General features: G+C 53.0%; 1 protein-coding gene across 3 annotated transcripts in view; it reads left to right on the forward strand.

Moving 5' to 3' along the window:
* Window positions 1-6542: 6542 nt before the first annotated feature.
* Window positions 6543-18341, forward strand: part of SEMA4A (sema domain, immunoglobulin domain (Ig), transmembrane domain (TM) and short cytoplasmic domain, (semaphorin) 4A) — a 36530-nt gene continuing 24731 nt past the window's right edge. Inside the window, exons 1-8 of one of the 3 annotated variants that reach the window (XM_011928374.1) lie at window positions 6543-6692; window positions 11419-11586; window positions 13293-13453; window positions 15243-15305; window positions 15561-15659; window positions 15892-15997; window positions 17656-17772; window positions 18117-18241. In XM_011928374.1, the coding sequence (XP_011783764.1) occupies window positions 11448-11586; window positions 13293-13453; window positions 15243-15305; window positions 15561-15659; window positions 15892-15997; window positions 17656-17772; window positions 18117-18241 (810 nt within the window). In that variant the 5' untranslated portion in view covers window positions 6543-6692; window positions 11419-11447. Of the gene's footprint in view, window positions 6693-6798; window positions 6863-10459; window positions 10647-11418; window positions 11587-13292; window positions 13454-15242; window positions 15306-15560; window positions 15660-15891; window positions 15998-17655; window positions 17773-18116; window positions 18242-18341 lie in introns of those variants that run through there. The other 2 variants (XM_011928375.1, XM_011928376.1) reach the window with 2 other exon arrangements.

An 18341-nucleotide genomic window follows, 5' to 3' on the forward strand; every position in this document is an offset into this window, starting at 1 on the left:
TCTCCATTCTCCAGAGGGCGATTTCACACCTTTGCCTCTCTCTTTACTCTCAGCTGCTGATCTGTTCCCTGCTTTACACCAAGGAGACTGCTCTTGTCAAGGCCCCCAGCACCCTGCACATTACTAACCCAGTGACCACTTCTCAGTCCTCATCTAACTTGACCTTGTTTGTCATGGGAGTCTGGTCGTCAGCCTACATTGCCAATCCTTTCTTTTCTCCCTGGCCTCTAAGAGATGGAGCGCCCCAGGGCCCAATTCTCTTCTCTGTCTACACTCAAGCCCTAAGAGAGTTCCTCCAGGCCTATGGCTTTAACTGCTGTGCCTATGTTGGTGACTCTTTATACTTCAGCCCGTTCCTTTGCCTGGAACCCCAGACTGGAATCCCCACTTAAAGGTCTGACGGCATCTCGAAGTTAACATGTTCAACACTGCTACCCTGATTTCCACCTACCCCCAGTCTGCGCTGCTTATCATCTTTTCTATCTCAGCGGATGACCGCACCATCCTTTCCAGTTGCTTTGGCCATAAATCCTGGAGTCATCTTTAACTTCCATTTTCATCTCATACCTCACGTTCAGTCCATTAGTAAAACTCCATCTTTAAAATATGTCTGGAATCCGGCCGGGCGCAGTGGCTCACACTTGTAATCCCAGCACTTCGGGAAGCCCAGGCGGGTGGATCACCTGAGGTCAGGAGTTCGAGACTAGCCTAGCCAACATGGTAAAACCCTGTCTCTACTAAAAATACGAAAATTAGCCAGCTGTGGTGGCGGGCGCCTGTAATCCCAGCTACTTGGGAGACTGAAGCAGGAGAATTGCCTGAACCTGGGAGGCAGAGGTTGCAGTGAGCCTTGATTGTGCCACTATACTCTAGCCTGGGCAACAGAGTGAGACTCCGTCTCAAAATAAAATAAAATAAATACAATAAAATAAAATAAATACAAAATAAAATAAAATACAATGGAATTCAGGCCATTCTCATCACTGCCGCCACCACCACCATCACCTGTTGTCTGGATTATGGCATTAGTTTTATAACTGGTCTCTTGCCTTTGCTCTGTACAGTTTATTCTCCACACAGCAGCAGAAGGATCTTTTAACAGTTTGGTCACTCCTCTGCTCAGAACCCTCAGAGTCTTCCCAAAGCACGAAAATGGTAAAGCCAAAGTCCTCACAACGGCATACAAAGCCGTGCGTGATGACCCTTCCCACCTCATCTGTCACTATTCTCCCTTGTTCTCACCCCACTGGAGCTACCGTGGCTGCCTAGATATTCCTAGAACATGCCACGTACACATCTGCCTCAGGACCTCTGAACTAATGGTTCTCTCTGCCTGAACCATTTTTCTCATCAGGTATCTGCATGCCTTGTTTTCACTCTTTCTTCAGATCTCTATTCAAATGTCAGTGTCCAGTAAAGCCTTCCCTGACCAAATTATATTATATATTTTATTTTACTTTTTGAGGTAGGGTCTCACTCTGTCACCCAGGCTGAGTGCAGTGGTGTGATCATTGGCTCACTGCAGCCTCGACCTCCCAGGATTTAAACAATCCTCCTGCCTCAGCCTCCCAAACTGCTAGGGTAACAAGCATAAGCCACCATGCCCAGCCCCCATACCAATTTTTTCTTTCTTTCTTTCTTTCTTTTCTTTTTTTTTTGAGGTGGAATCTCGCTGTGTCACCCAGCATGGAGAGGGTTATGCAATCTGGCTCACTGCAACCTCCGCCTCCCAGGTTCAAGCGATTCTCTTGCCTCAGCCTCCTGAGTAGCTGGGATTATAGGCATGCGCTGCCATGCTCAGCTAATTTTTGTATTTTTAGTAGAGACAGGGTTTCACCATGTTGACCAGGCTGGTCTTAAACTCCTGGCCTCACGTGATCCACCCGCCTTGACCTCCCAAAGTGCTGGGATTACACTACCACGCCCAGCCCCGACCAAATTTTATGAAAGAGTAGCATCTTCCTCATCCCGAGTTTTACCACTTCCCAGCCACCCTTTCTTGTTTATTTTTCTCCGGGATATTCAACACTATTGAACATACATTACACTTGTGTATTTGTGTCTTCCACCAAAATACATACACCTGAGGGGCAGGTCTTTCGTTGTTTTTTTCATGCTAAGTCCCCAGTACCTAGTGCAGTGCCTGACTATATTGTAGGTGCTTTATAAGTATTTAAAGTAGATGCATAGACTTGGAAATTGAATCGCTCAGTGTGAGGACTTTTTTTTTTTTTTTTTTCAGACAAGGTCTCACCATGTTGTCCAGGCTGGAGTACAGTGGCTCTTCAAAGGCTTGATCATAGCATCATAGCTCACAGCAGCCTTGGGTTCCTGGCAGCTTCCTGAGTAGCTGGGACTGCAGGCACGTGCCACCACCATGCCCAGCTATGTGACCACTTTTGTGGAACCTGAGACCTATTGCCAAGTATCATCCCAAAGAGTGGAACTAATTTTCACTTTAACCACTAGTTGGCAGGTTATTACCATTCCCATTTTAATTAAGGCGGCTGAGACCCAGTGAGAGACGAGGTTTACCCCAAGTCACCCAAGACTCCAGATTCTTAGAAAATACCGTGGCAGGCCGGGCGCGGTGGCTCAAGCCTGTAATCCCAGCACTTTGGGAGGCCGAGACGGGCGGATCACGAGGTCAGGAGTTCGAGATCATCCTGGCTAACACGGTGAAACCCCGTCTCTACTAAAAAATACAAAAAGCTAGCCGGGCGAGGTGGCTGGCGCCTGTAGTCCCAGCTACTCGGGAGGCTGAGGCAGGAGAATGGCGTAAACCCGGGAGGCGGAACTTGCAGTGAGCTGAGATCCGGCCACTGCACTCCAGCCTGGGCGACAGAGCGAGACTCCGTCTCAAAAAAAAAAAAAAAGAAAAAAGAAAATACCGTGGCAACTCAGAATACTGTGGGAGGACCAGGGGGGCTTTGCAGAGGAAAGGGTTGTTTTGGCATGAAAGAACAAGAAGAGTTTCATCAAGTGGAAATGAGAACTACTATCCCAGAAGAGTACATCTTCCAGGTGGGAGATAAGGTAGGAACAGAAACTCAGAAAAAGGCAGAGTCCAGGCTGCCTGGGGAAAAGCCCTCCCGCACTAAAGGGTTGGGAAGGGCCTACAGTACCCTGAGGGGAGTTTGAAATTAATTGCAGTGCCCTGGGAAGCCAGGGAGGGTTGTGAGTAGAGGGCTGATATGAGAATTGAGGCTTTCTACTATTTGTCTGTCTGCTATCTTCTGTTTCCATTTTCTTTGTCCCTCTCTTCTGCCGTGGGTTTCTCTCAGCTGCCCCAGCCCCTCCTAGCGTAACTAAGTCGTTTTCCTTTTCTGTGTCACAATCCTGACAGCCCATCAGGAAGCCGAGGGAGCGGGTGAGCCAGGGTTCTCCTCAGAGCCTCGGTGCCCGCATTGCTCTGTGCCCAGAGGGGCAGAGAAAACAAGACTTAGAGAGGCAACTGGAAGGGAAGGTGCCTCCTACACCCCCTGACTGACTCTGGGGTCCTGGCCTCCCCCCGCCTTTTGGGACCAGGCCTCAGGCCCTTCCACTTCTTGGGCTGATTCTCCGTGCCTAGTACCAGTTGGTGCCAGCTGGCAGCTCTCACCGGAGACTGAGGTGGCACGCATATGGGGGAGGGGAGGAAGTGGGCAGGAGCCCAAGGGGAACAGGGGGCAGGATCTGAGGAGGTGGAGTCAGAAGCTGGGTGGCCAGCATGGGGGTTTCATGGGATGAGGGAAAAGTGAGGCAGAGGACCCTGGGGTCTTCCAGGGGAGTAGGGAAGGTGTCAGGTGGTCCGTGCTCTGGCTCTCCTGCCCCTGGCAAATCCAGTCCTCTCCCCACCACCTACTTTCCTCTACACTCACCCCCTTAAGCTGCCCCTGGCTAATTCTCCTTGGTCCCTTTAAGAGCTGCCTGGGAACTGGGGCACTGGAGGGGGCTGGCAGGGCCCCCACCCCCTCCCTGCCATGCCTGGCCCTGCTCCACCCCCTGTCCGGTGCAGACTCTGCTGGAAGTCTTGGACGCCTGGGTTAGGGTCTCCTCTTCTGGGCTGGGGGTAAGGCTTAAAAATGGTGGGGAAGGGGGACTGTGGCCCCTGGGGTAAGAGGGAGGGGCGGGATGCCAGAACTCTGGGACTATGGACATGGAGCGTCCAATGGACAACACAGGGGGTGGTCCTCTGGCCTCGACTGGGGGAGGGGCAGCCTCAGGGATCTTGAGGGGCATATCCTAAGGAACAGGATGTCTGGGTCTCCTCCCTCCACTCCCCCATCTCATTTCCCCAAGGCCTTCAGTTTCTAAATTCCATCAGCCACTCCTTGCCCCCCTGCAATCAAAGACACAAGGTCCCAACATCCCACCTTCCCACACGTGGGGAAATTGAAGCTAGACAAACCAGAGGAAATAGAATTATGTGTGCTGCAGCAGGAGAAATGGAGATAAGCTTGTGGAAAGGCTCTCTTTCCCTCTTCCCCCCACAGAACTGCAGACAGGAGGCCTGGGTGCCCAGCTCACTCCAGCGAGTTTCTGACTGTGGCTCTGGCCACCACCCTGGACTCTGTCCCTCCTCTCTCATCAAGACCATTTAGCTCTTTTCTGGAAGTTTTGACTCTCATATGGCAAGGCCAGGGGAGGCCCCTGAAGTCTGGCTGTGTGACCTGGATTGAAGTGGAGCCAGGTGGGATCTGTAGGCTCCCCCATTCCCTTGGGTTGTTTCAGAAATGTAGCTCCTTCCTTCTCTGCCACAGAGACTGGGCCCAATTCCCCTAAAAGGGAAGAAAATAGGGGCAGGGACCCAAGGATGTCCAATGGGGGTGTGAGGGCTTCCTGCAGTTCACTCACTTCCTTCCTGTTATCATACTAGTTCAGGGTCCTCTACTCCCCCCCATTTTAATCTCATATCATGTGTCCCAGTCCCAGGGGAGAGAAGCCTGAACAAGCAGGCCCTCTCTGAGTCGTCACAGCTGAGACGCAGAGGGGCAATGAGAGTGGAGTGTCAGGAATCAGTGGGGACATGGCGGACTCACTCAGGGTCCACTTCTGCTTTCAGCACATGCCGTGCCCTCCTTGCCTCACCCCAAAGCAAATGCTCAACCACCACCCCAACTCAGATCTAAAGGGGAACCAGTCTTGGTCATGAAACCCTCTACCCGGGGCCGACACCGGCACACTCATTTCCTTCCTCTTAAAAATACTATGAAGTCTGGTGGAGCCATGCTGCTCCCAGGCAGGCTGAAAAGCCATTATTTTATGGATGTGAGGCAGGGAGGTGCTCTGTCCAGCATCACACAGCAGGCTACAGGCAACCAGGCCTGGGATCCAGGTCCCTTCGTCCCAGACTCATGGTGCCTTTTCTAGTCCTCTGCCAGCTGAGACAGAGGCCAGCCTGGAAGGGGCTTTGTCTTTTTCTTTTCTTTTCTTTTTGAGATGGAGTTTTGCTCTTGTGGCCCAGGCTGGAGTACAATGGCATGATCTCAGGTCACTGCAACCTCCATCTCCCGGGCTCAAGTGATTCTCCTGCCTCAGCCTCCCGAGTAGCTGGGATTGCAGGCATGCGCCACCATGCCCGGCTAATTTTGTATTTTTAGTAGAGATGTGGTTTCTCCATGTTGGTCAGGCGGTCTTGAACTCCCAACCTCAGGTGATCCGCTTGCCTCAGCCTCCCAAAGTGCTGGGATTACAGGCTTGAGCCACTGCGCCCGGCCTGTAGGGGCTTTTTCAACTCCTCATTTTACCAATGAAGTTAGGGCCCAGTGGAGACAGAAGGGAGCTCTAGTAACAAGGCTGTTTAGGATCAGGGCTGGGAGAGGGCACAGGCTTGGCTCCCAGAAAGGCTCCGTACAAACTGCTACCTGCCTGTGCTCCTCCCTGAATGGGAAAGAATCCAATTCAGTTTTCTTTCCCTATGCCCATCTAGTCTAGACCCTTGGAAAGTCCTTTCTGAAGTCTGCCCTCTACAGCACAACCTTTCCCTCTTAATACGTCTCAGAGGATGTTAGCCAGAGAAGGCTTCTGGGGGAGCCACCTTCTTCTCAGGCAGCTTAGGAAGGAGAGGCAGAACCTGAACCTGGCAGTGGACCCCCTCCCTCAGAAGTCAGAATACTATGAATAGGAGAGGGCTCCTTGGGGTTCTTGACAGAGTCTGTCCCTTGGCTTATTTGCATATTTGCATAGATATTTGTGGGCTCATTTGTGTCCTCATTGGCAAACTGAATTTGCATGGGGCCAGGCTGCAGTCCAGTTGTGTCGCCCTGGCATATACACAGTTCCCAGGGTAGAGGGAAACCCAGAGGAACTGGCTGTAAAGAGTAATTGGCCCCGGCTGACCCCCTGAACCCAGGTGGGGACATGTGCACTGTGGTGCCTGCTGAAGGTGGGCAAGGGAGCTGAGCAGGGACTGGAAGCTACCGTACCCCCTTTTCACCTCCTCCCGCATCTGGAGCCCCTCCTCCTCCACACGTGCGAATCCAGGAGCCACAGAAGGTGGGGCGCAGTGGGACACGGGTAGGAGGAGGAAGAATATGGGGAGATTCTAGTCCCTCCCACTTAGAGATGCGGTCGCCATGGTGACTGAGGACCAGTGAGGCGGGATGGGGTTGAGGACGGGGGTGGGGGTGTGGCAGGGGCTGAGGCACTGGGAGACCGGAAAGCCTGGCATTCCAGAGGGAGGGAAACGCAGCGGCATCCCCAAGCTCCAGGTAAGGGAGCGGGAGAGCTGACAGTTCTGAAGGGAGAGGGCGGGGCCATTGTCTGGTGCTCGCTCTGCCCTAAGGAGGGGGCAGACAGAGGGGTCGGGCCATTGTGTGTGATACTCAGCGCAGCCTTCCAGAGCTAGTCAGACTGGAGGAGGGGACCTGGGAAGCTCTGGGTAAGGGGTTAGGAGGGACTGAGCTGGTGAGTGGCAAAAAGGCTGGGAGACAGTGGGGATGGGAAAAGGTGGAGGGACACAGGGGGCGTAGAGGTTTGGGGACGTCCCTAGTGCCTACACACGCTAGGCACTCAATACATATAAGTTGACTTGACTTGCTTGTGATCATAACAAGAGGGCAGATAAGGGCCGGGGCAGGTGAAGCTAAGTCAGGGAAGCCAGGAAGCAAAGCTCCCCAGGACTGGGCTCTTCTGTGGACTGCCCCTGAAGCTGAAAGGGAGAAGGAGGTGGGGGAAACTGGACCTGCCAGATCTCTGGTGAAGCCAGGAGTGGCTTCTCTCCTGGCTCCAGGAGCTGCTCCTTTAGTGAAGCATCCATGCTCTGCAGGGGCTCAGAAGAGACTGAGTGCCTGGGGCTGGCTGAAGCTCAGAGGTAGCATGGAGTAGGGGCGGGAAGCAACCTCTCCATCTCCCCTCCCACCTCCACATCTAGACCTTTCCTCTGCACAATAGAACCTGGCAGGAAGGGGCTACCATCAGATGCTGTGTAGGGGTTGCAGGGGAGGAGCTGGACTGTGGCAGGGCAGAGGGTGCACTCAGTGTTGTTGTCATGGCAGGACCCAAGCCTGGGCTCCAGGGCTTGTGGAGAAATGGGCTGGGGGAACCCCCAGATTAGAGCTATGAAAATGGCACAGCCCCTGTGGGCGGATCCCTGAACATCTGACCCCTTCCCACTGCCACCCCACCTGACCTGCTGCCTGAAACCATCCCCAGCCAAGGTACTTCTCCTTGGCCTTGGTTTCCTCATTTGCACGGTTGTCAGGAGGGGTATGTCTGAGTACCCTGTCAGCCCTGAGCTTCTTTGATGCTGTGTGCAGGACCTGCTATATAATTTGCGGGGCCCAGTGCAAAATAAAAATGTAGAACCCCGGCTGGGCGCGGTGGCTCACGCCTGTAATCCCAGCACTTTGGGAGGCCGAGGCAGGCAGATCACGAGGTCAGGAGATCGAGACCATCCTGGTTAACACGGTGAAACCCCGTCTCTACTAAAAATACAAAAAATTAGCCGGGCGCGGTGGTGCGCGCCTGTAGTCCCAGCTACTCCGAGGCTGAGGCAGGAGAATGGCGTGAACCCGGAGTTTGCAGTGAGCCGAGATCGCGCCACTGCACTCCAGCCTGGGTGACAAAGCGAGACTCCGTCTCAAAAAAAAAGTAGAACCCCTTGTTTAAGTATTATAAGGACTTTGAACAGAGCAACAGCAGAGCATTAATCCAAGCATGGCCCTTCTGAGCACAGGGCCCTGTGTGGCTGCAGAGGTCTCGTGCCCGTGAATCCAGCACTGGCTGGGGCCCTGCCAGTTGAAGCAAGGGAGATGGCAGTGGGGCTTGGGGTCTGACTCCAGAGACTTTGGTGTGAGGGGTGCACTGCTGGGGGCAGGGTGCCCTTCCCACTGGGCTCTTTTTGACCAGGAGGCTCTTGCTAGAGGCAGGGGGTGGTACCTCACAGCCTTCCTTCAAGGAGGTTTCTGTTACCTCTGAAACGCTCTATTGACCCAAATAAGCACTCTCATAAGGGCCACGCTTGGGGCCGGGCACAGTGGCTCACGCCTGTAATTCCAGCACTTTGGGAGGCCGAGTCGGGCAAATCACTTGAGGTCAAGAGTTCGAGACCAGTCTGGCCAGCATGATGAAACCCCATCTCTACTAAAAATACAAAAAAAAATTAGCCAGGCTTGGTGGTACATGCCTGTAGTTTCAGCTACCTGGGAGGCTGAGGCAGGAGAATGGCTTGAACCCGGGAGGCGGAGGTTGCAGTGAGTCGAGATTGCATCATTACACTCCAGCCTTGGCGACGACAGAGCAAGACTTTGTCTAAAAAAAAAAAAAAGCCCACTTTTGGTTTAATGCTCTGGTGTTGACCTGTAGAAAGTCCCCAGAAATCACCCCAGAGATCTTGTTTCTTAACCTAGAGTAGGCAAAGCTCACTGCCCTCCCAGCCCACGCTTGCCTTCTCTATCCAAGTGGCTCAGAACTGTGGACTGGGGCAGGAGGGAGGACTGAAGGACTAGGACTCTGTAGAGTCTTTGTAGCTAAGAGATTTGCTATTGAATGAGGCAGATCTGAATTCAACTTGGCTTCTAGCTGTGTAACCTCTCTTCTTTATCTGTAAAATGGGATTATGTCCGTACCTAGCTGCTAAAATTGTTGGGAGGACTAAAGTCTGATAGTGTAAACGATCCATATTGGCTAGAGGGGCTGGGGAAGAGGACGTCTGGAGTTGGGAGAATTCTGGATGTCTGGAGGAGGAACTGGGGGCAGGGCATGGAGTCTTTCACTTCCAGAAAGGCGGGAATAGGACATCAGGCTGGAAGTGTGGGGCTGGAACTCCCCCAACCTCCCCGTATCAGAACTCCTCCCAGTGACCCAAATAAGCCAATCTGTTTAAGCAGAGAGGCCCAGGGGAAGACCGGCTTCCCAAATCTGAGCTGGGGGTTGGGGAGACACAGAAGGTAGGGTCTGGATAAATGGAAGTTTCTCTTGATTCTAAGAAGCTGGAAGGGACCTGGAAAACAGCCTCTGGGAGAGTCTGGGGGAGTCCTAGGCAAGTCTTGACAGAAACGATTATTAGGCGGGATATGTCTGAGACCAACCCCTGGGGAAATTGAGAGAGACGAAAGAAGGCTGAGTACCTCAGATGAGGAATTATAAGGAGTAGCCTGAGCTGTAACAGCCCCCATGTTGGCTGGTGCTGTAGCAGGAGGGATGGAAGTTACACCGCAGGAGGGACTTCCTGTCAGGGAGGAATGTGCATGTCAGATGGAAGTGGATTATTTATTAGAGTTGGATTAGCCCTGGGATGTCTGTGCTCTTTAACCTGCAGTCAGCTGACCATGTTGAGTGGGCAGGAACCTATCCACTTTGTAGGCCATGGAGTTCTTGCCGCTGGATGCCTCATTAACCCCGCGTTATGAGGCTCCCCCTGGAACCTTTGAGGAGGGGTAAGCAGCCATCTTTGGGGGTTGGGTGCCTCCAAAGTGTGGTCCAGTGAGCATGAGTTCAGATGAGAAATGTTCTGGGCTTCCTACTGGCCTGATTTTTGGGCTTCCTATTGGCCTGATGTCAAAGAGTGATGGAGATTAGACTACAAGGGGGACTTCCTCAGCAAAATCACAGAGAAGAGCCTAATACAATTCCTTCATTTTTTAAAAAAGATTATGGCCCAGCTGAGAGTGGGAGGTTTAAAGGTTAGACCACTGCAGGGACTTCCCAGTAGGTAGCAGTGGAGAGACCCCACCTGTGGGTAAGTGAAAAGAGGAATATGTCATGTCCCCTATACGGGAAATCTTGAGCAAGAGGAGAAACCACTGCTAGGCTGGTTAGACTGGCTGTGACATGATGGAGAGACAGGGGAATCGCTGAAATGACCTAGAAGGGCCTCTTAAACTTTCTGGTTGGACCGAGCAAGAGGAGGGAGAGAGAGGTGTGTCTCTTGTGAGGCGGGTGAACCTCTTTTTATTCCCTCCCAAACCACCAACTTCCACCCAGGCCAGGATCTGTCACAACTCGAGAGGTGGAAATTCCGGTTTCCCTGGCCCAGAGCTCCCAGTTCTGGCTTTGGCATGATGGGCACCTGGAGGGCCGCACTCCCGTTCCAGCCAGGCTGAGCCTTCTGTCCCCTGCTTCTGGGGCCTGGGAACCCCCCTTCTTCTTTCTCCTGAATGGCACCCCCGCCCTAGAATCCAGATACCGAGTTTCCCACTGTGGCTGGTTCAAGGGTATGTGAGGTGAGATGGGTGGCTTGGGGTGGGTGGTCTTGGGAAAGATTATGTAGAGGCCCAGGGAGGCAGACACAGGAGCAAGAGACAAGGGGGCCGGGGAGCTGCAGAGGTTGGGAGCCGGCCAGCCACCCCTGCCCAGGCAGCTCCCCAGGAAATGCTTCTAGCCAACCTGGCGGGATGGACCCTCATTGCCTCCCTGGAAGAATCAGGCCAGGCAGGACTGAGCCTCAAAGACCCTGAGCCCAGCTGGGGCTGGGGGAGAGGTTAGAGCAGACAGACTCAAAGGTCTGCCCACCTGGGTCAGAGCTGAGTATGAGGCACAGGTGTCAACAGATCTGAAAGTGACAGAAGAGTAAGGTCTGAGGAATTTATATTTTGGGTGCAAGAACCTGCTCCCCAAAATGTCCCCTGCCCAGAGCCAGGCAACGATTTGGGCTTGGGCTATGAGAAGAGGGAAGGCAAAGGAGGAAAGGCAGGAAAGACATCCTGAGAATAAGGCAAGAAAAGGCAGACCAGAGCTGTTGGTGAGAAGACAGCAGAAGAAGAAGGATAGGGGATACCCACAGGGGACAGTGAGGTGACAGGCTGAGGCTTGGAAGGATGATGAAAGTGAGACTGTCTTAGGGCCCTTCTAGATAGGGAACCTTCCCTGCCCTAATGTCCCCCACCCCCCAACCAATACATACGCTTCTGCTGCCTGGGGCTCTCCTATTGGTCCCCAGGGGGGATGTGGTAAGAACTGCTCACCCAGAAAGTGCCCGGGTGCCTGTTTCCCCAGAGCTCCCTGGTGACAGTCTGTGGCTGAGCATGGCCCTCCCAGCCCTGGGCCTGGACCCCTGGAGCCTCCTGGGCCTTTTCCTCTTCCAACTGCTCCAGCTGCTGCTGCCGACGACGACTGCGGGGGGAGGCGGGCAGGGGCCCATGCCCAGGGTCAGATACTATGCAGGTAAGTGTATGATGGCAGCAAGTGTGGGGAAGGCAATAGAGAGCTGGAGGTGGGTGGAGGAAGGAGAGAGGAACAGAGGAGAGTGGGGAAATGGACATGGAGAAACGGGGACACAGAGAGAGATGCCAGGGAGAAACAGAGGGTTTCGGAGAAAGAGACACAGCCAGAAATAGAAGTCCAAATGGAAAGAAAAGCCACTGGAGAGCAGATTGAGGAAAACGGGGGCCACGGGGCCACGGGCACTGCTTCTTCCAGTTCTCCAAAATTGGTAATTTTTCTTTCCTTCCTTAAATATCACTGTCACCAAGCTGGGCACCTCAAACTCCTTATTGCTTCACACTCCCAAGTACCCCAAAATCGAGGCCCATGCTAGAAGACCATGCGTCGACCCGGTGACCCAGGGCACGCCAGGCCCATGCCAACCACATCGATCATGCTGGACCATACCATGTCCAGGACTGTGGGATGGTTGGTCGGAGAATGGGCCCTGGAACCCACACGCAAGCACAGCTTGACTGGTTTCTTACTGAGACTGTGGAGGCTGCTGGTCCCCTCACCTCCAGGGAGAAGACTCAGGAAAGGATGTAGACACTGTAGGAGTTGTAGGTGACTGGGTGTGGCTGTGTCTTTACCATCTTTCTGGGGCAATCAGTAAAGGAAACGTATATTGCCCCCTGATGCAGAGACCTCCTCTGTGTTGGATGCAGGGCGTACAAACATGAATAAGCCTCAGCCCCTGCCCTCAAGGTGTTCACAGTCACAAAGGGGGAAGCACATGAGCAGGCAGACCATCAATACAGGGTGATTGGTTCAGTAACCGAGGGATTTATGCAGCTCTGGGGGAGGCCTGGCCTCCGGGAGATGCTCCTCCCTGAGGTCAGCCCTTCCAGCCCGCAGCTGCACCATATTCCCCAACTCCTCCCCTCTGTCCTGTGTAAGATTCCTTGAGCCTACAAACGTATCAGTTAGCTAGTCAGCTTTCTAACTAATGCAACAGTGCAAGTGCTAATGAGAGAGGATCTGAGGAGCTCCTTCCTCCTCGCTGATGTGCCAGTGGGACAGGAACATACACCCCCACCCACCCCACAATGCCAAGGTCATGGAGAGGACCTAGGTGAGCCTCCCACACCTGGCTCACCATCTTTGCCCAGGGGACATCCAGCCATGCCCACACAGATCTTTGAAGAAAAATGCTTCCTCTCTGTTCATGGTGACTCTACTGGTGGGAATTTCCTTTAACAGAAGAGGAAGAAAGCTGGGGTGGTTGGGGGGTGGGTGGCGAGAGGGACCCTCTGACACACACCCTCCTGTCTGCATGTAGCTTTGCTGCTTGTGGCTGCCAACACTTTCCTGTTTGTCTGTCTGCCTGCTGCTCCCCGTCCTAGTGAGGACCAAGGCATCCTCCCCCACGGTAGCCCTCCCTGTCCCAGGCCTGGAAGAGCATCCATTGTGCCTCAGTTTATTTCCTGTCCCCATTACTCTGTCTCTGGCTGCCTCTTCTCTCTACTGTGGGCTCAACACAAAAAGCTCTTGTGGCTGCCGGCAGGATGGGGTGAAGGGGAGAACTGCTGGTGGAGGAGAGTGGGTCTAGCTGCCAAGGCCCGGGGAGCACACTCAGGCAACCCTTCCCCTTCCCCCACTTTTATCTCAGGAGTCAGCTGCCCACCAAGTCCTCATCACTCTCTCCTTCTTACTGCCTCCAACAGGGGATGGACGTAGGGCACTCAGCTTCTTCCACCAGAAGGGCCTCCAGGATTTTGACACTCTGCTCCTGAGTGGTAATGGAAAGACTCTCTATGTGGGGGCTCGAGAAGCCATCCTGGCCTTGGATATCCAGGATCCAGGGGTCCCCAGGCTAAAGAACATGGTAAAGAGTCCAGGGATAAAGAGTGTGGGCTGGGAGTGAGAAGGGGGCCAGCAGCTGCCCTGGGCTTGGCTGCCGGTGCATGAGTAACAGCTCAGTTGCTGCTATCTGTAATCAGCAGTTCTCTTTATATGTATATCGTGACAATATAACAGACAGGAAATGTTGTGGCCTCACTTTTTTTTTGAGATGGAGTCTTGCTCCGTTGCCCAGGCTGGAGTACAGTGGCATGATCTTGGCTCACTGCAACCTCCACCTCCCGGGTTCAAGCAATTCTTCTGCCTCAGTCTCCCAAGTAGCTGGGACTACAGGCATACACCATCATGCCAGGCTAATTTTAATAGAGATGGGATTTTACCATGTTGGCCAGGCTGGTCTCGAACTCCTGACCTCAGGTAATCCGCCTGCCTCAGCCTCCCAAAGTGTTGGGATTACAGGCGTGAGCCACCATGTCTGGCCTGTGACTTCACTCTTCATTGGTATTGTGAATAGTGATTGAATAATATTAACTGCAAAAATGGCTGATATGGAAATCATTGACATATGAGATAAACACTGACTCAAATTATGTCAACAATTTGACATCTACCCACTAGTAGAGATCACTGATGCTTCTGTGTCTTTTTTTTTTTTTTTGAGATGGAGCCTTGCTTTGTCACCCAGGCTGGAGTGCAGTGGTGCGATCTCTGCTCACTGCAAGCTCCGCCAGTTCCCGAGTTAACGCCATTCTCCTGTCTCAGCCTCCCTAGAAGCTGGGACTACAGGTGCCTGCCACCACGCCTGGCTAATTTTCTTTTTGTATTTTCAGTAGAGATGGGGTTTCACCATGTTTGCCAGGATGGTCTCGATCTCCTGACCTCGTGATCCGCCCGCCTCAGCCTCCCAAAGTGCTGGGATTACAGGTGTGAGCCACCGCGCCTGGCCTTTTATTTATTTATTTTTTTTGTGTGAGATGGGGTCTCACTCTGTTGTCCAGGCTGGAGTGCAATGGCATAATCTCGGCTCACTGCAACCTCCGCCTCCCGGGTTCAAGTAATTCTGCTTCAGCCTCCTGAGTAGCTGGGATTACATGCGTCCGCCACTAGGCCTGACTAAAGAGACGGGATTTCACCATGTTGGTCAGGCTGGTCTCGAACTCCCAACCTCAGGTGATCCGTCCGCCTCAGCCTTTCAAAGTGCTGGGATTACAGGCGTGAGCCACCGTACCCGGCTGCTTCTGTCTTAGTCACCCTATTACTGGGAACAATGTGAGGAAGGAAGGAAGAAAGGGAGAGAAGGCACTAGCAATATAGCGATCACCTCCGTGGTTCGTGTATCCTGATGTGTAGTCTGCTGACCACCTGCACATACGAGATGCTGGTTAAAAATGCAGATTCTGTAAGGCGTGACCCAGGAACAAACATTTTAAACAATTTCCCCAGGAAATGTGCGGTTTGACAACTGCTGCCATATATACCATTCTTCGTGTTAGGTGTTTTGTATATGCCACCTGGTTGTATCTGCCAGTAGCCTATGAAATTGACCAAGATCTCTCAGTCAGGAAATAGCCAAGTCTAGATTTAAACTTGGGTCTGTCTGATTCCTTAGGCTGTGTTCAACTACGGAGCTATGTCTGATATCAGTATTATTCAAGTAATAGCCATGGTCACAAACTGATGCTATTACTGCCCATCAGCATGTCACTAAGCACCATGCCTGCTGTTGATTTCACATCAGAGAAGGGAAGCAGGTCACAGCGAGAACTGAAGACCTCATTTCTTTTCATCTCGCCCTCCCAACTCCCCACTTTCAGATACCGTGGCCAGCCAGTGACAGAAAAAAGAGTGAATGTGCCTTTAAGAGGAAGAGCAATGAGGTAAGTGGAGGTGGGGGAGTGGGGGTAGAGTGGGTATAGAGCCCTGGCATCCCTAGACCATCCCTGGATGACCTCAGATTGGGCGGCAGTGGAGGGTGCTTGTTTGCATGGTTATCTCCTGGATTATGTTCTACAGAGAGGTACAGGGACTGCCCCAGCATTACCCAGCCTTTCTCCTCAGTGAGGGCGCAGGCTCTGGGGGTCCAGGAAGTTGAGGTAAGTGGCCTGGAGACCTAAATTCTCTGTCCCCCTCAGACACAGTGTTTCAACTTCATCCGTGTCCTGGTTTCTTACAACGTCACCCATCTCTACACCTGCGGCACCTTCGCCTTCAGCCCTGCTTGTACCTTCATTGTGAGTTCTCTGGTGCCCAGCGCTCAGGCCCCCAAGCCTTCCTTCTCACATCTACCCCTGGCATTCCCCTGCAGCTCTGGAAAACTCTGGCCTTCCAGATGCAGGACCCTCATGAACTTCCTGGCCCCAGACCAATTTCCCTCTATGTCACTTTCCCTTCCTTCCTCAAGCCCCTCATTTCCCAGATGTGAGACCTTGGCGTTCTGGCCCCCCAGCCTCTCTCCCCATTTAGGAACTTCAAGACTCATACCTGTTGCCCATCTTGGAGGACAAGGTCATGGAGGGAAAAGGCCAAAGTCCCTTTGACCCCGCTCACAAGCATACGGCTGTCTTGGTGGGTAAGTATCAGGTTTCCCACTTCATCCCAACATCTGATTTCTCCAGTCACACTGTGAAATATGAAATAGTACAGAGTTTTCCGAAAGGCAGGGAAAGCTGGGTGTAGTGATGCATGCGTATGGTCCCAGTTATTTGGAAGCTGAGGTGGAAAGACCCTTGAGCTTAGGGGTTTGAGTCTAGCCTGGACAACACAGGGAGATCGTCTCAAACACACACACACACACACACACACACACACACACACACAAAACAGACCTTAGACACTCACGCCTGTAATCCCACAAGGATGTGAGGCTGAGGTGGCTGGATCACGTGACCCCAGGAGTTTGAGACCAGCCTGGTCAACATGGTGAAACCTCATCTCTACTAAAAATACAAAAATTAGCCAGTCATGGTAGGGCGCACCTGTGGTCCCAGCTACTCAGGCGGCTGAGTCACAAGAATTGCTTGAACCCGGGAGGTGGAGGTTGCAGTGAGCCAAGATCGCACTACTGCACTCCAGCCTGGGCAACAAAGCAAGACTGTCTCAAAACAAAACAAAACAAAACAGGCAGAGGAAAGAGAAAGGGAAGCCAGAAGCCTCAGAGCACAAGATCAGAGGGAGAATTAAGCACCCTAATCACCAGCTCCTGCTGAAATTGTCACAAAAAGTGGTGGAGAAAGATGGATGTGGAGAGACACAGAGGCACGAGGGTCCAGGAAGGGTATTGGGTAGAGAGGAGGCCTGAGACTGAGCCACTGTTCAACAATTGTGTGAACACTTCCTCTGGTGTACTGGACACTGTGCTGGGTAGTATAGGAGTTATAAACAAGACATCAGACCAGGTGTGGTGGCTCACACCTGAAATCTCAGCACTTTAGGAGGCTAAGGCAGGTGGATCACTTGAGCCCAGGACTTTGAGACCAGCTTGGGCAATAGTATAGTGAGACTTCGTGTCTATGAAAAAAACAAAACAACAACAACAAAATTAGCCAGACAAGTGCCTGTGATCCCAGCTACTTGGGAGGCTGAGGTGGGAGGATCGCTTGAGAAGGTCAATGCTACGGTGAGTTGTGATGGCACCACTGCACCCCAGCGTAGATGTGAGCAAGACCCTGTCTTGAAAAAAAAAAAAAGAGAGAGAGAGAAACCATGTTGCAATGCACTATTCAATGCACTTTGAGAGGCTCCACACATCCCGGGTGGCTCGAGCACCAACTATTACAGACTTCCCACCTGGCTTCCTGGAGGAGATGGCCTTCGGCTTTTCCACAGGACCTTGAAGATGTAGACAGATGGCAGGGAAGGTGTTCCAGGGAGAAAAGGGTAGGACCCAAGGTGTGGAAATGGAAAACACAGTCACCTTCCAGGATCGGTAAGTGATTCTACTTGGCAAGTGGTTCAGCTAGGTATGTGAGGGAGTAGCCACAGAAAGGCTAGAAAAGTGCCCAAACACGGAGGGCCACACAGGATGGCCATTTCCTGTGGAGAGAGGAAGCTAAGAGGGGTGCTTGGTGAGGAGGGGAAGCTGGGCTTTGGGGCTCCCTAGGAAGGTGCAGAACTGATGCAGGGTCCCCAAGACTGATATGGATGCCAGTCCCGGTCAGAGGCAGGTCTGTGGAGGGCAGAGGAGCCGTCCACGCCATCAGTTCTCTCTTCTCCTCTCCCCCACCCTAGATGGGATGCTCTATTCTGGTACCATGAACAACTTCCTGGGCAGTGAGCCCATCCTGATGCGCACACTGGGATCCCAGCCTGTCCTCAAGACCGACAACTTCCTCCGCTGGCTGCATCGTAAGGACCTGACCCCCGCTGGCCCCCTTTCCTGAGTCCCGGTGACCTTGCTAATTTACTCAACTCTCATTTGTGGAAGGTACAATGTGTCCATTACTGTTAGGCGCAGGGGGTATATGGCAGAGAAGAAGACAAAGCTTCGGTCCTCTTGAAGCTTTCGTCTTAATGTAAACACATTAAAGAAGCACCAGTCATCCCCTCCCCACACGGCTACCCCTCGACAAGCTGTGGGACCCGAGGAAGCCTGTGTCCTGGCCCCCAGGACCAACCCACGGGTTTTCACTCAGGCAAACCCAGGGCATCCAGGGGCTCAGTCCCTAAGCCCATCTGCCCCTCCCCCGCAGCGGACGCCTCCTTCGTGGCAGCCATCCCTTCGACCCAGGTCGTCTACTTCTTCTTCGAGGAGACAGCCAGCGAGTTTGACTTCTTTGAGAGGCTCCACACATCCCGGGTGGCTCGAGTCTGCAAGGTCGGCGGCCGGGGCGGGGGGCGGGGCTAACTGGAGGATTACCAATAGGGAGATGGCAGAGGCGGGACTGAGTGGTGGGTCCCCAAGGAGAGGGGAGGGG

The sequence above is a fragment of the Colobus angolensis genome, unplaced genomic scaffold (assembly GCF_000951035.1).
Source record: "Colobus angolensis palliatus isolate OR3802 unplaced genomic scaffold, Cang.pa_1.0 Scaffold77, whole genome shotgun sequence".
Taxonomy (NCBI): Eukaryota; Metazoa; Chordata; class Mammalia; order Primates; family Cercopithecidae; genus Colobus; species Colobus angolensis.